The sequence below is a fragment of the Armigeres subalbatus genome, chromosome 1 (assembly GCF_024139115.2).
Source record: "Armigeres subalbatus isolate Guangzhou_Male chromosome 1, GZ_Asu_2, whole genome shotgun sequence".
NCBI lineage: Eukaryota > Metazoa > Arthropoda > Insecta > Diptera > Culicidae > Armigeres > Armigeres subalbatus.
In genome coordinates this window covers 194,671,226-194,686,363 of record NC_085139.1, presented here as the reverse complement: position 1 = coordinate 194,686,363, position 15,138 = coordinate 194,671,226, and the positions used below count along the sequence as shown (strand labels likewise).

Here is a 15,138-nt window from a genome sequence, read left to right as displayed (position 1 = left end):
TTCATTTCTACGTGTTCATGGATGCTATGGTCCAATGCACCGAATGAACACAATGACGTTTGAGACGGGCGCTGAGCACTTGCATGAACTCGATGAATGAAAAAGTATTCATTCTTAGTAAACAGCGAACCGCTCAAACGTCAATGATGAACTCGGTGCATTGGACCATACACGTCCCTATCCTCATGCTGGTCTCATAAAGGTGCGAATGTGTGAGGCTGTTGTGCGGGTAGCGATAGTATGACAGAAGTGTGCTTTCATTTCTCTGTACGTTCAGTTGGAAAGAACAACAAAAATGATGCTCCTCAAAGAGGCACATTGAGACAAACGGTTTCTCTCAATGAGAGCCGCTCCTCATTTTTCCCACAACGAAGAGCATCTTTTCTTTATGTTTTGATCATATCCGTGATGTTTTGTTGCTCATTTTTGATGAACTTTTTTTTGCTCATTGAGCTCATTGAGCGAGTAAATGCCAAGCCTAGATAAGGGGCGCGCCTTCAATGGGATTGCTCTCTATGAAGGGTCTAAATAGCGGGACCTTGTCATGGTGGTCTTGAGAAAACAAAACAACAACTGTATCGAAACCGATACTGCATTGCTTCTCAATAGCACTGGAATTCAACATGCACTTAAACACTAAGGATACGGGTAACGCTACAATAGATCTAATAATTGGTCGCAGTGGCACACCCGAACAGGAGAAAAAAAAAGGGCACAGACTAAAGTGCGCCAATTACCGAGGAATAACCCTCCTTAATTCAGCGTACAAAATTATGTCCCGTATTCTGTTCAACACTCGACTGATCGAGCGTCTGTTCACCAAGGAAGTGCGGCTCCAACAGCGTCTGTTCTGGCATCAAGCGGCTGAGTATGAAATGCTATTCCCCGGAAGCTATACCTAAGATGACAGCCCCATCCCGGTGGATAGGGAACCTTTGGCCAACAACCTACTGTTCCCGAAACATCAATTTGTTTGAGAATCCGATAATGAAAGAATACGGACTGATTTTACGGCGACGACTCTTAGCGCGAAACAACGGACATGGAACGTTTTAACCCTAGCCCAGCAGGGTAAATTGGCTCAACTTGCCAATGAGGCACGCCGCATGAAGCTTGAGATCCTGGGACTGAGTGAAGTTCGTTGGCCAAAGTTTGGAGAACACAGAACGCCGTCGGGACAAGTTCTGCTATACTCTGGTCTACGAGGTGAACACGCTCCCCGGCATCGCGGAGTTGGCTTCCTACTAAGCGCTCAGGCACACTCTGCGCTTATGAAGTGGGAACCTATAAGTGAAAGGATAATCGTTGCCAGATTTAGAGCACGGGTCCGAAACCTTACTATAATCCAATGTTATGCGCCAACCGATGCTGCCGATCTGCAAGACAAACAGAACTTTTACAGTCAACTCAATGCCGTCGTGGATAGAATTCCGAAGGGTGATATCAAGATCTTTTTGGGCGACTTTAATGCGAAGATCGGATCCGACAACTGGAACCATGAGCGCATTATGGGACGCCATTGTGTCCGAGAAATGAGCGAAAACGGAGAGCTGTTCGCAGAATTTTGTGGTAATAACGACATGGTGATCGGGGGATCGCTCTTCCCTCATTGACCGGTTCACAAGGTCACGTGTGTGTCCCGTGACGGCTTTACAGAAAATCAAATCGACCACATCGGCATTAGGCGAAAATGGAAACGGAGCCTTCTTGATGTACGGAATAAACGTAGTGCCGATATCGCGTCTGATCATCACCTCGTCATCGGAGAAATACGCCTGCGCATTGCGCGGATTCGTCGGCAGGAGGAGAGAGTTGGACGACGCTTCAACACACGCAGACTGGAAGATGCCACGGTAAAACGCGTGCTGCAGATATTCCGGAAGTTGGCAGCGTGGAAGACCAATGGACCGCCATCAAGAATGCCTTCATCGCCACCAGCGAGAACAATCTGGGCGAACTGCGCACCCAGAGAAAACAATGGATCACCGATGAGACCTGGAGGAAGATAGAAGAGCGAAGAGAAGCCAAAGCCGCGATAGACCGATCAAAAACCAGAGGAGCCAAAGTCTTAGCCCGTCAACGATACGCGGCTCTTGAGAAGGAAGTAAAACGCTCATGTCGACGGGACAAGCGAGCGTGGGCAGACTCTCTGGCCGACGAAGGAGAGAGAGCCGCCACAACCGGGGACATTCGCCTCCTCTACGATATCTCACGACGCTTAAGCGGGGCGAAGATGAATGCAACGATGTCTGTGAAAGACGCGAATGATGAGTTATTGACCGAACCAACTGTCAAGCTGAAACGCTGGTTCAAGCACTTCGAACAACTTTTTCAAGTGCCAGCCAGGCCATCACCACCTCGGCATGATCTGCCTAGGATCCGACGTATAACACGCGTCAATACCGAAGCTCCATAACTGCTAGAGATTCAAACAGTCATCCAAAGCATGAAATCGATATAAGCCACAGGGGACCATCGCATATCAGCCGAGATGCTCAATGCTGACTCCATGACATCCGCTCAACTGCTGTATCGTTTATTTCGTAATATATGGGATACCGCAACTTTCTCGGTCGACTGGATGCAAGGTATCTTAGTGAAGGCACCCAAAAAGGGTGACCTGACTGTATGCGATAACTGGCGAGGCATTATGTTGCTGTGTACCGTTCTCAAAGTTCTATGCAAAATTATCCTAGCCCGGATTCAGGAGAAGATCGATGCGACTCTCCGGCGGCAGCAGGCCGGACTCCGTGCCGGAAGATCCTGTGTGGACCATATTGTCACGCTCCGCATCATTCTGGAGCAGGTCAACGAATTCCAAGAGTCCCTTTACTTGGTATTTATTGACTACGAAAAGCTTTCGACCGTCGCAATCACGAGAATATGTGGGGCGCCCTGAGACGCAAGGGGGTTCCTGAGAAAATTATCGGCCTCATCGAAGAACAGTACGAGGCCTTTTCGTGTAGAGTGCTGCACAATGGGGTCTTGTCCGACCCTATCCGGGTCGTAACTGGTGTGAGGCAAGGATGTATTCTATCACCGTTACAGTTCCTCATCGTAATCGACGAGATTCTGGTAGATGCGATTGATCGTGAACCAAACCGTGGGCTGTTATGGCAGCCTATAACCATGGAGCACCTAAACGACTTTGAATTGGCTGATGACGTTGCACTCCTCGCGCAACGGCGCTCTGATATGCAGAGTAAGCTCAACAACCTTGCCGAGTGCTCCTCTTCGGCAGGCTTAGCCATCAACGTCAACAAAACCAAATCGTTGGATGTAAACACGGTGACACGGAACAATGGAACAGTTGTACTGTGAAAGTTGTACTGTTATACGCTAACGAAACATGGTGTGTATTAGTGGAGAACACTCAACGGCTGCAGGTGTATAATTCGGGCCTGGTGGCATCACAACACAGCAGAGGCAGACCCAGAGGCTCATGGCGGCTAAGCCTCAATAAAGAAATAAAAGTGGTCGACCGAAATCTAACCTGGCAACAGGTTAAAGCGATAGCTGGACATCGCTCAGGAGATCTTTCAAGTCTGCCCTTTGCACCACCGGAGATGTACAGGATACATAAGTAAGTAAGTAAGTTAACCTTGAATACTCACTTACTAGTGATCGGTGTTCCATTTCTTCTTTGACAGCCTTATTCCATAGACAGCAGTCTTACCTCTTTTGAGCTTCCGCTAGTGACTTAGGAACATCCTGCACGTAGGTTACCATTCAAGACATATGATGCGTAATCTACATCATAATCTTGCTACCACACCAGAGGGCGTTTCTGTTGCTTAGACCTTCCGGATACAGTACATACTGTCGGTACAATTTCTTCGGCTTCTTCTTCGCGAAAACTGTTGAACTCTTTATCATAATCTTCTGAAACAGCTCCGTCTGACCCCAGGCGAACCACACCGGTGGCCTCATCGACGGCTTCATCCGCATCATCAGTAGTAGCTGGGGGCATTATGTATTTTACTCTGGGTTTTATGCTTGTTACAACTGTACTACACTCTTCAATCTTCTTATTTCTGACAGCTCAATCAGCTGATGGGGATCGGTCCCTAGTGTCGAATACTTTTAAATCTAAATATAATTCTCCAACAAAAACGCCTTTCCAGGTCTTGGAATCAATCTTCTTCCTCAGCTTCTTAGGTACGTGGACAAAAACAGTATACCCGAACGCTCGTAACTTCGAGACATTCGGCTTTTCACCCTCCCAAAGTTCCTAGGGAGACATTATCTCCAATCGCACGAGACGGACTTCGGTTGACCAGATATGTTGCCGTTGAAACAGCCGGTGCTCAAAACCGCTTAGCCACTTTCGCATCATCAAGCATCGACCGCGTACTTTCCACAAGAGTGCGGTTCATATGCTCGCTGACCCCGTTCTGTTCAGGCGTATGCGAAATCTTCCATTCTATTTGATTTCCTGGCAGGTTTTGCCGGCAGAACTTCTCAAACTCCCTGCTACAGTGCGCTCCTCCATTATCACATCGCAATCGACTAACTTTTACGCCAAACTTTGCCGTGACCAATGCTTCATATTGCTGGAACAGATCGAACACTTCACTTATGTTCTTCTTCAAAAATGTCATCTTAAAATGACTCCAGTCATCGATAAAGATCACAAAATACAGTGAACTCTCCCTAACTCGATGTTCTTTAACTCGATATTTTTAAAGTCCTTTGAATATAGCATGCTGCGTTACCTCCGTAAGTCGATACCTTCCTTACTCGATATTCTCTAGGTCGAAGTAATTTCACAAAGCATTTTCACCTCGATAACTCATTTTCACCTCGATAACAGAGTCAGAGTCAGTTCATATGCACGATGTATGCAATGTCGGGGCATTTGGCTGAATGCCGTTTGGCCGAAAAGTTTAAAAACTTATATTGTGAGTAGTGAAAAGTGAGTAATGAGAAGTGAGTAGTACGAATTACATGAAGTGCGCGGTAAAATTGAGGAAGGGAATAAGACGTGAGAAATAGAAAGTGAATAGAGTAATGAGAAGTAAAAAGTGAGAAGTCTCCAGAAGTGAGAGGTGAGAAGTTAGAAGTGAGAAATGAGAAGTCAGCGAGAAGTAAGAAGTGAGATGTTTGAAAAATGAGAAGTGAAAAGTGAAAAATGTGAAGTGAATAGTGAAAAGCGAAAACTGAGAAATGCGAAGTGAGAAGTGTGAAATGAGAAGTGAAAAATGGAAAGTGAGAAGTAAAAAGTGAATTGTGAAAAGCAAGAAGTAATAAAAGAAATATGAAGTGAGAGGTAAGAATTGAGAAATGAGAAGTAAAAAGTGAATGAGGTGAGAAGTGAAACATTCCAGAAGTGAGACCTGTGAAGTGAGAGGTAAGGACAAAAGCCTCCACTACTGCTCTGCGATCGATTCCAATGAGGTCGATGTCGTCCACAGAGCCATCCAGCGTTGCACGTATCAGTCTAATCAGTTTCGTCGGAAAACCATGTTCGGACATAACTGCCACAGCTCATTTCTTTTCACTGAATCGTACGCTGCTTTGATATCTATGAACAGATGGTGATTGCAGACTTACCATCTGTTTATTGATATCAAAGCAGCGTACGATTCAGTGAAAAAAACTCAATGGTGCAGCCCAATCGGGTTGTACGCAAAGGTGACGTAGGACTACGTAGCTATACGAAATGGAGGGTATTTTTCATCATAACTTGTATCAATTTATTAGCATTGTGCAAACTGCTCGGAGGTCAACCGAATCAAGAAACTGAAAACATCCCAGTTGGATGAACCAGCCGTGGAAAAGAAGCGACTCCTCGGCCGCATCGCCACTGAAGCCACTCGTCTATCTTTCAGTGGATATCATCAGAATCCTAGAAGACATTATGCTCACAAATGTCCGAAATAATGGAAAAATATGCAGAATCGGAGGTGGCGCGAAACCAAACACAAATATATTAATTTGCAACGTTCGACTTCCACCGGCGATGGAAGCATACATGCATCGTTTTCTATAGCGCTGGTGGCAAAGTGAGCGGGACTTGAAGAATAAATTACAAACAGTCCTTTTCAGGACTTAAACTATTTATCCAAGAAGAGGTTTTGAACGTTGGGAAAATTGTTTACCCAGAAAAACAGACTGTTCAGCTGTTTAAACGACAATGACGATTTTGGAAAAAAATATTGTTTTTAATAATGCACCATTTGAAAAACTAAGGCAGCTAAACGTCATTTTTCACTAAGGTGGCGTCTTCATCGATTTGGCCGTCGTCGACGGAAAGTGAAATTTTCCGGCAAGATTCATTGGTTTTGTTTCGTTAAGGTGATTATAGAATGAAGCCAGAAATCGGCCATTTTGTAAACCACGTGCTTTTCCAATATTTTTTTCAAGCGCACGAGATGAAAGAACAATAACGCGTATGAAGCTGAAATAATGGTAGATCGTTTGCTAAGTTATGCCGAACAATCATAATTTACGTTTCGGCAATGTACGAAAACCATTCCGCCAGATTTGGGCTTTTTGAAATGTATGTAGATAAACGTGTGGTGAATTACATATTCACCACGGGCTTCATTCTATAATCACCTTAATCATTACAAATGATATCGATTTTTTTCCGGGTTACCATCGTTTAGTGACGACAGAAAGTTGCCATTTTTTAGCACAACCACAAGCGCACGTCGGAAGGAGATGATGCAATGAGTTTGTTCAAATGAATGGCGTCAGTAGCAGTCAAATGGAATTTCATCACAAGATTTTGATTATGTTTTGTTGTAGTTGAGGATTGAAAAGCTCTATTATTGGAAACATATCGGTTCTTTACAGTACCATTATTTTACACAAGGGTAGTTTAATCCGGGACGCAAGAATGTTCATCAAAGTCCAAAATTAATAGTTTGGCGTTGACAGAAAGTTACCCTTCGATAGCAGAATCATGAGCGCGCGTCGGTGAGTGACAACGCAACACATTTGTTCGAATGAATGGAATCGCTCACAGCAACCGAACTATCACGCCGAACGCCGATTCCACCGAAACAGTCCATTTTGCAATCATCCCTTTCTGTTCAGAAGATGCTGGTCTTGAGAAGGACCAATTTTGTGTCCCCAATGCACCTTTCCAATAACTAACTGCAACCCAATGCTCGTCGAAACTTTAGGGTCCACTTCGTGCTGTTATTGTTCGACGACCACTCGATGAGACGCCACTCATCGCCAGACTAAGATCGCCACTGCATAGCACGGGATCGAAACAGACGTCATTTTTGTTATCAACCCTTCTTCACATAAAATGCTGGTTCGTTGAGGTTGAATGACGACCATCAATGCAGACTTCCACCACCAATTCGATGATTTTCCTTTAAAAATGCTACCAGAGCGCCTTCGTGCTGCTGTGTTCGCTCCGCTGCATCGGCATAGCGCGTCGGAGGGAGATGATGAAGTAAATTTGAATGGATGCGATCACTAACAGCAACCAAGCTACCACGCCAAACCCGATGCCACCGAAACAGTCCATTTTCGCAATAACTCTTTCTTTTCGTAAAATGTTGGCCCTGAGAAGAACCAATTTTCTTTTCCCAATTCCCATTCCAATAACTAACTGCATCCAATCCAATCGTGTAAATTTGCAGCATTGCCACACTGCCACCCACTTCGTGCTGCTGTGTCCGGTTCGTTGCATCGAATGTCGGACCGCCTTCTGTGCAATTCCGATCAAAATGGCTCGCGCGCGCCGAACAGCAGCTTTCTTATATTTAATAAATTAAACCCGTAAGCCCCGCCCCTTTGTGAGCTGATATGGTGTAAATATAATGTGCACTCATAACGATTAATGAAGGGGCGGGGCTAATGGGATTACTTCATTAGATATAAGAAAGCCGCTTTTCCGCGCGCGCGAGCCATTTCGATCGGGATTCCACAGACCGTTCGGAGAATTATGAATTCTAAGAATCCAATGAAACTTTCTCGAAAGATTCTGAATTTGGTTATGAGATGTTGTTTATCTAAGATGCGTATTGTTGCGAGGAGTGACAACAGAAATTTGACTCAAGACGAAGTTTCTTCATATTACCAAACATTATCTCTTGACATCTGTCTGTCCAAGCGACGTTCACTAATGGGTAGTTGCTGTAGGTAGATAGTTTTCACAAAGGTGGCGTCTTCATGGATTTTATACAAAAGAATGTTGATCCGAAATAAACTTTCTTCAAAGTTCAAAACTCAATCGTAAATAGCGAACTTGATAGCGCGTCGGGGGGATATGATGTGATGAATTTTAATGGATGGGATCACTAACAGCGACCAAGCTACCACGCCAAACCCGATGCCACCGAAACAGTTCATTTTCGCAATTAACTCTTTCTTTTCGTAAAATGTTGGCCCTGAGAAGAACCAATTTTCTTTTCCCAATTCCCATTCCAATAACTAACTGCATCCAATCCAATCGTGTAAATTTGCAGCATTGCCACACTGCCACCCACTTCATGCTGCTGTGTCCGCTTCGCTGCATCGAATGTCGAACCGTCTTCTCTGGAATCTCGATCAAGATGGCTCCCGCGCTATCATATTTTCGTGACGGTCCCAGATTTTTGCAATCGTAAAGTGTACCCCAATATAGAAAACACAGACGTAGTCCTACGTCAAAAAATTGATCAGCTCTCACGAAAACCTGCCTGGTAAAGTTTGGTAAACAGGATACGCGACAGAATTTTGTACGCTGAGTTCAGGAGGGCGATCCTTCTGTAATTGGCACATTCCATAGTCTGTGCCCTTTCTTATAGATTGGGCATATGATGCAACGGCACGTTCTTACGTACTGCTTTTATCTGTTAAAGACTACAATTTTTGTCATTCAGTCTCAATTGAACAATAAAATAGCAGTAGCTGGGCGGACGATTTCAACAAGCAATGGTAGTTATAAAGTTTCTTTTGTATTCTATTGTACAATAGAACTCCGTTTTTCATTTCATTTATACACATTTCTTGATCGACATTCTTTGTTTTACAGATAACATCGGTATGCTTGTTATAAGAGTTTCTATTGTTTAACTTTATAGGTTTATGACTTTTCATTGTGGTAGTATTTAGCGTACACTTATCGTATGTGTGTGGGAGATTTTTGAGTAATTGTTCATACATCACAAAGATGTTCCTGACAGGCTTGTGACAACATTTGTGTTATTCGATTGTTTACCCATTGAAACAGAATCTATACCTCAGGATTCGTTATAGTTTCTCTATTGTGCCTTTGATTTTTCATATAATGCATTTCGTTCTGAATTCGATCATTTACTTCTTTTCTTAATTTTCATTTGCTAACTATATAAAAATAGTGTAGAAGTCTTATGTCATAAATTACTAATATTATGTATAAATTTTATACAAAGATTAACATTTACACGGTTCCAGATTCTACTTTTTGTGATAAGTAGGTTTGTCATATTAAGCGCAGTGTTCTGCCTAACTAATTTCATTTTATCGTTGTGTTCGCACAATAGAACATAGGAAAGGGCACGTTTTTCTATCTGTATTTATACTTACTTTTAATAAAATACGGAATAATAGTCGAAACGAAAAAAGGTCTATCTAAAGTGTACGTTCCTTCGCGTTGTTCAATTGTGTATGTGTGCTACTACTTAATAAGGCAACTGGAAATGTAGTTTTCGGTATTGTATTTGGACTTGTAGGTTTGCGAAACCAAAACAAAACTACACAGCTCGAAAATCGAACGAATGGGAATTAGCCACAACATCCTTCCAGGTCAAGGATCATTCGAATGGTAGCGGCACAGTTACACAGTAGGACGAGAATAATGTTCCGTGACCGTGGAGGATACATGGAAGGTGGTTCCACAAAATACTGGAATGAACAGGATGTTGATGATGGCAGTGAACATTTGTTTCCTACTGGGTTTTCTGTAAGTACTCTTAGTATTAGATATAATTCTGTTCTAAAACTTATCAAATGGGCAGTCATTTACTTCTGTTTTGTGCCATTGATCAATCGGTTTTGTTTGAGATCGAAATTAAATAACATCCTTCAATATTTGTGTCTCTTTGGGACCATTTGGAATCATTTTGATTATCATTTTTAACATCAAAATGTATTACGTCACAGTAAAAGATGTATCCTTCCAGTGGAATTTCCGTTGAATTATATTTTTTATCATTATAATGTTAGGCATTATGGTTCTCAATCATCGCAAAGTAACCCATTAGTGTCTAATTGACAAAACAAAGACAAGACAAATAATAAAAATTAATTTGTAAAAAGAACATCTCTATATCTTTGAAAAAATATTTCAACACACGTACATTATTTGCACAGATTGTCGAAGACACCAACGAAAGTGAAAGGATAAAAAGGACATAAGTTATTACAATACACTTCGAAATAGAACGGTGTTTTTTTTAATGAAGATTGAGAACCTTCGTCTGCCTCATTCTTCAAAATATTCTACCTATGGCTCGAGTTGATATAATCTAAATATTCCCTACAAACTGCAGCGTGGTATTGTACAAAACAGCATTGTTATTATTCTTTTTTAGTTACTATAAGTAATTCAGTGTTACATCTAAACAATTCTGTAAAGAATCTCCTAAGTAGATCGTTGAAGTAATCATTTCAACTTTGTTGGCAACGCAGAAGTGCCCCGTGTAATTCGATTCAAACTAAATTTCCAATATTCTACAGTAAAGAATAAAAAATCAGTCACATTTTTTGATTATGCTTCGTCGCTTTCCTTTCGGATCACTATCCGATCTGCGCTCACTTTTGTCCCTATTAATTTAAAATCGAAACTAAAACAAAACTGGTTTCACTTATCTCGCTCGCAGTCAGTCTATCTCTCGATCTCGCACACCCCTCTAGCAGGACTCTAAATTCTCAAGTGTAAAATTTTTGTATCACAAACAAGTTTCTTACAGCTACCTCTGGCGTAGATCTCCACCGCGCCTTCCCTCAGCGGTTCCTATCAGGACAAATAATTTTCGCTCTTACTGCCACTGATACCGTTGATTCCGGCGGTGCTCCCTACGAGCGCCAAACCTCCACCACCATTCGGCAGCATTGCGGCGGAACCATTGCTTCGAGCTTTCAGCGTCGCATCCAGCTCATCAATGATCCCCTCGCACGACGAAGGTCATACGAAGGAGCTGAATCCGGGAAGTGGCGCCCGTGAACGGGCCATGTTGTTCATAATGATCTGGCCTCCGTTTAAGCTCATCACAGCCGAACCCTCCGGTTCCGAGTCGGTATAGCTGGAATAATTCCGCACCGGTTTCTGCCGCTTCCAGGACTGGCGTAGCGAGTCGTTCACGTTCGCGTAGTGGTTCACGAACGAATGTGGATCCGAGCGAACGCTCTCGTTCTCACTTTCTGAAGCCTGTTTTGAAGAATTTTAAGATTTTATTAGAATTATATTTGATTAGAGGATGTTATTATCAAACAACACACAATCGAAACATACCTGCGAATCGCTCGAGCTTACTTCGGACGGTTTTTCCGTCACGCTGCTATCGTCCGGATTTTCGTCGTAGCATTTCAAGCTTTCTTCGTCGCTGTGATACGCGACCGACGCCGGCGATGGCCTTGGTGGAGATTTACCAAGGGACGCAGCCTGCGCAGCCGAAGTCTGTGGCTTTCTACTGCCCAGTATCGTACCGGTTCGTCGGCCCAACGTTCCGGTTCCGTTCAGCGTACCGTTGTTACTCGACACACCGTGTCGAGATCGGTACAGCTCCAAGGCAAGTTCTTGCCGCTCGTCGATCGACATTGCCATCGATTCCTCCAACGTTTTTTGTGCTTCTTCTGAAATTAACATGAATCGATTAGAAACTTCCAAAATACGAATACGAATCGAAAAATAAGATTTCACAAAGATAGTTTAGTATTCTGAACTTAGTATCAAAGTAGAACTTACGTTTGTACTTGTAGCTCTTGCTTTTCACGCACAGTACCGCAATCACCATAATAATAATGATAATGGAAGTCGCCGCGAGGGCCACCATGAACCATGTTTGCCGGTAGAATGGCTTCTGCTGAAGATATCCGTACTCCAGATATAGCTTCGACGGCGTGAGAATAGCGTCGTCCGAGTAGACCGGACAGCTGATTCCGTACCGGTTGTACGCGATCACCCGAAACTTGTAGGCAGTTGACGGTAGCAGACTCTGGAAGCTGACGGTGAACTCTTGGATGGGACCGTTGGTTGTGCGGGCTACCGTTTCCCAACGGGTGTCATCTGTTGTGAAGATTATAGAAAGGTTAGATTTTCGGGAACAGACCGTACAACGGTTGTTGCTCGAGATCGATATAGTGTTATACAAAGATGCATTAAATGATGAGTATTGTTAGAGTTACACAAAGCAAACACAATTATGTATATTAATTTTTCTTGTTAAAGCATATCCTAACTTAGTCATTTGATTCACATAAAAAAACAAAATTTATAGTCATATAACGGGTGGTCACTAAAAAAACGGGAATTTCAATACTTCAATACTTTTCTATGGAAACATTAATGCTTCCAGAGAAATATTTCGTTATGTGAATAAATCCTTAGAACATTCAAAAAGTTTTCGCCCACACGGTTCTACTCCAACATGTTCAGTTGTTTACAACATGCCGTCGAAATAGGAAGTACTGCGGCGCGCATTGTACAATTTTTTTCAAGCGATCAAGATCGTGGGAAAAGTTGTCGGTGGACAATTTTAAGCGTGAAAATGTTTCGAAAACTGTCAAAGGATTTTTGGTATACTGAGCTTCATTGTATAGAAAGGTGATAGGAAGGCCAAAGACACGAAGCAACTCATCAATAGAATCAGAAGCATCATCCGGAAATGGCAGCTGTAGTACTCCTTTGTAGTTTTCTTCCCGAGTCATTCTTTCCATTCCCACTTTTTAGTGGCCACCCTTTAATCATTGCATAATCGAACTTTAAGTTTAAAGCTAGCTTCTTAAAACAAACATTCAAATAATACATTCATTCTATTAGCGTTCACGAGATATGTTAATGCAATCAGTAGTAATTCACAGTCATTTCAAACTAGTAATGATTCGAATTGTTGCAAGGGATTCAATAAAAATCTAATTTGAACTGCCCATCAAAAATTGCCGAACATATCTTAATTTTATATTCATTTTATTTTAATAGTTTGTCACGATTTCCTCAAATCCTCAAGGGCAAAAGAACAAAACGACGAAGGAACAAATTTTGAAAATCTTTAAAGTAATTCTGCTGATCGAGAAAAACGTTGAATATTGAATAATATGTTAAAAATCGAGTTGAAAAATAGGCTTCTGAACTGAAATCTAGAATCTAAAGATTTGAAAGCCTCCATTTGCGAGGTCTAAAGAACTGTTTTTTTTTTTCGAAAAGCTGAGTAGCTCCGTTCTTGGAGGCTTGGAAGTTCCGTCAAAGCGTCTTGTAAGCACCCAACTAACATTTAATGTCAATGTAAATGTTATTTCAACTCGTCTATACGGCTTCAAGCTGAATATGTGTGCTATACATATGACCAAGAACTTCTATTCAATTCCTTTACCAGCAAATCTGGCGAATCTATTCAGCTATTTTTGACGTGCCTGCACAACTACTTTACAGCATGTTACACAATTTTTTATCAATCTTTACTAAACCATTCAGTAATATAATTCGCTTCAATGGCGCTTATTCAGATTTTTTGAGTCTGTTAAATAAGTTTTATACAGCCACTGAATTCAATTTGATTAAATATTATTTGATTGGAGAGTAAATTTCGGAGTTTATTTAATGTTTTTTGTGAAAACTGCAATATCAATTTTGTTGCTACCTAGATTCGAACTCCTGATCTCCTGATTCAATGGCCGCTGCTCTGTCATCACCGTCAGTTTGACATATGTAAATAACAAAGAAAATTATGGATGTGCTTCTTAGCATATCCTATAGGTTATTTTGCTAACGCTATTTTCGGATTCATGCTGTATAAATGTTAGAAAGAGGCCTACATGCTGCTTTTAGCACATAAGCTGCTTTCAGCATTATTTCAACCATTATTCAAACATTTATCAGCATGTTCTGTTGGCTACTTTTATGCATCATCAATCGCTGAAATTGTCATTAGGCAACATTTTCTCGATCTGTATAGATGCTACTCTGCTGCTAATCGTTTAACAGTAGCCGTCAACAGAAATATCGCTTCTAGGTGGCTTGTTTTCTTACACTATCTGCTAGCATTAATGACAGCGCTTTGTCAGTTGCTATAAGAGCAGGTGAAAACCTTTGTAGCTGCATTACAGAAATCAATAGCTCATACACAGCTCCGGCAACAAAAATCAAATGTAAACATTGCGGTTTTGACGTTCCATACTGATAAGCTATTAAAAGAAGCAGTATAAGGTTTACTTAAACGTTGTGTAATCTTCATAGATACAGAAGTTGCCTGAAAGCTTCGTTGGTTCATTTATAGCGCCATTACGCAATATTGTTAGTGCTATAACAACAACGAAAACGTTTTCATTGTGAATGCTACTCACCGTAATATGGGAAGTTGCTAACAAGCAACTCAATTACATACATGAGCTTTTAACCGATGAGCTTTGTTGCTAATTCAGACATAGCTGTTTTATGAATATATAAAAGCTGCATAAACGATAAAAGATGAAATATATTCGGTACAAACTGACTAGCTGATAGATATTTGGATATTTGGGTAATAGTCGAGTTGAAGTTTAATGGATTATTTGCGGAGGCTTTTCTATTATTCAGCATTGGCTGCTTTTATTCAAATATTATACAGCCAAAGGCTAGAAGTTGAAGCTTTTAGCACCAAAATTGTTAGTTGGGCATTCGTTTAGGAGGATTCGTAGCATCCTTTCAATGGTCTCAGAAGCCTTCTTTCAGGAGGCTCAGAAGACTCCTTCACAACGACTCAGAGACTTCTTTTCAAGAGGCTCGGAACTCCTTTTTGAAGAGGCTCCTTTCAAGTTACTCGAAACCCTTTTTTGAAGAGGCTCCGAAACCTCCTTTCAAGTGACTCGAAACCCTCTTTTGAAGAGGCTTTGAAACCTCATTTTAATGGTTTCAGAAGCCTTTTCTCAAGACGCTTATTGACCTCCTTTCCAACGAATCAGAGACCTGCTTTCAAGGGGCTTGAAAGCCTTCTTTCAAGAGACTCGGAAACCTTT

The 15,138-nt window shown here is 41.9% G+C and overlaps 1 protein-coding gene across 7 annotated transcripts in view; it reads right to left on the bottom strand.

Moving 5' to 3' along the window:
• Positions 1-8,929: 8,929 nt before the first annotated feature.
• Positions 8,930-15,138, bottom strand: part of LOC134205641 (protein sidekick) — a 351,195-nt gene continuing 344,986 nt past the window's right edge. For all 7 annotated transcript variants that reach the window (XM_062681079.1, XM_062681083.1, XM_062681084.1 and 4 more), the window contains 3 exons: positions 11,894-12,214; positions 11,441-11,781; positions 8,930-11,356 (listed from right to left, as the gene is read on the bottom strand). In XM_062681079.1, coding sequence (XP_062537063.1) covers positions 11,114-11,356; positions 11,441-11,781; positions 11,894-12,214 — 905 coding nt within the window. In that variant the 3' untranslated portion in view covers positions 8,930-11,113. The remainder of the gene's footprint in view (positions 11,357-11,440; positions 11,782-11,893; positions 12,215-15,138) is intronic.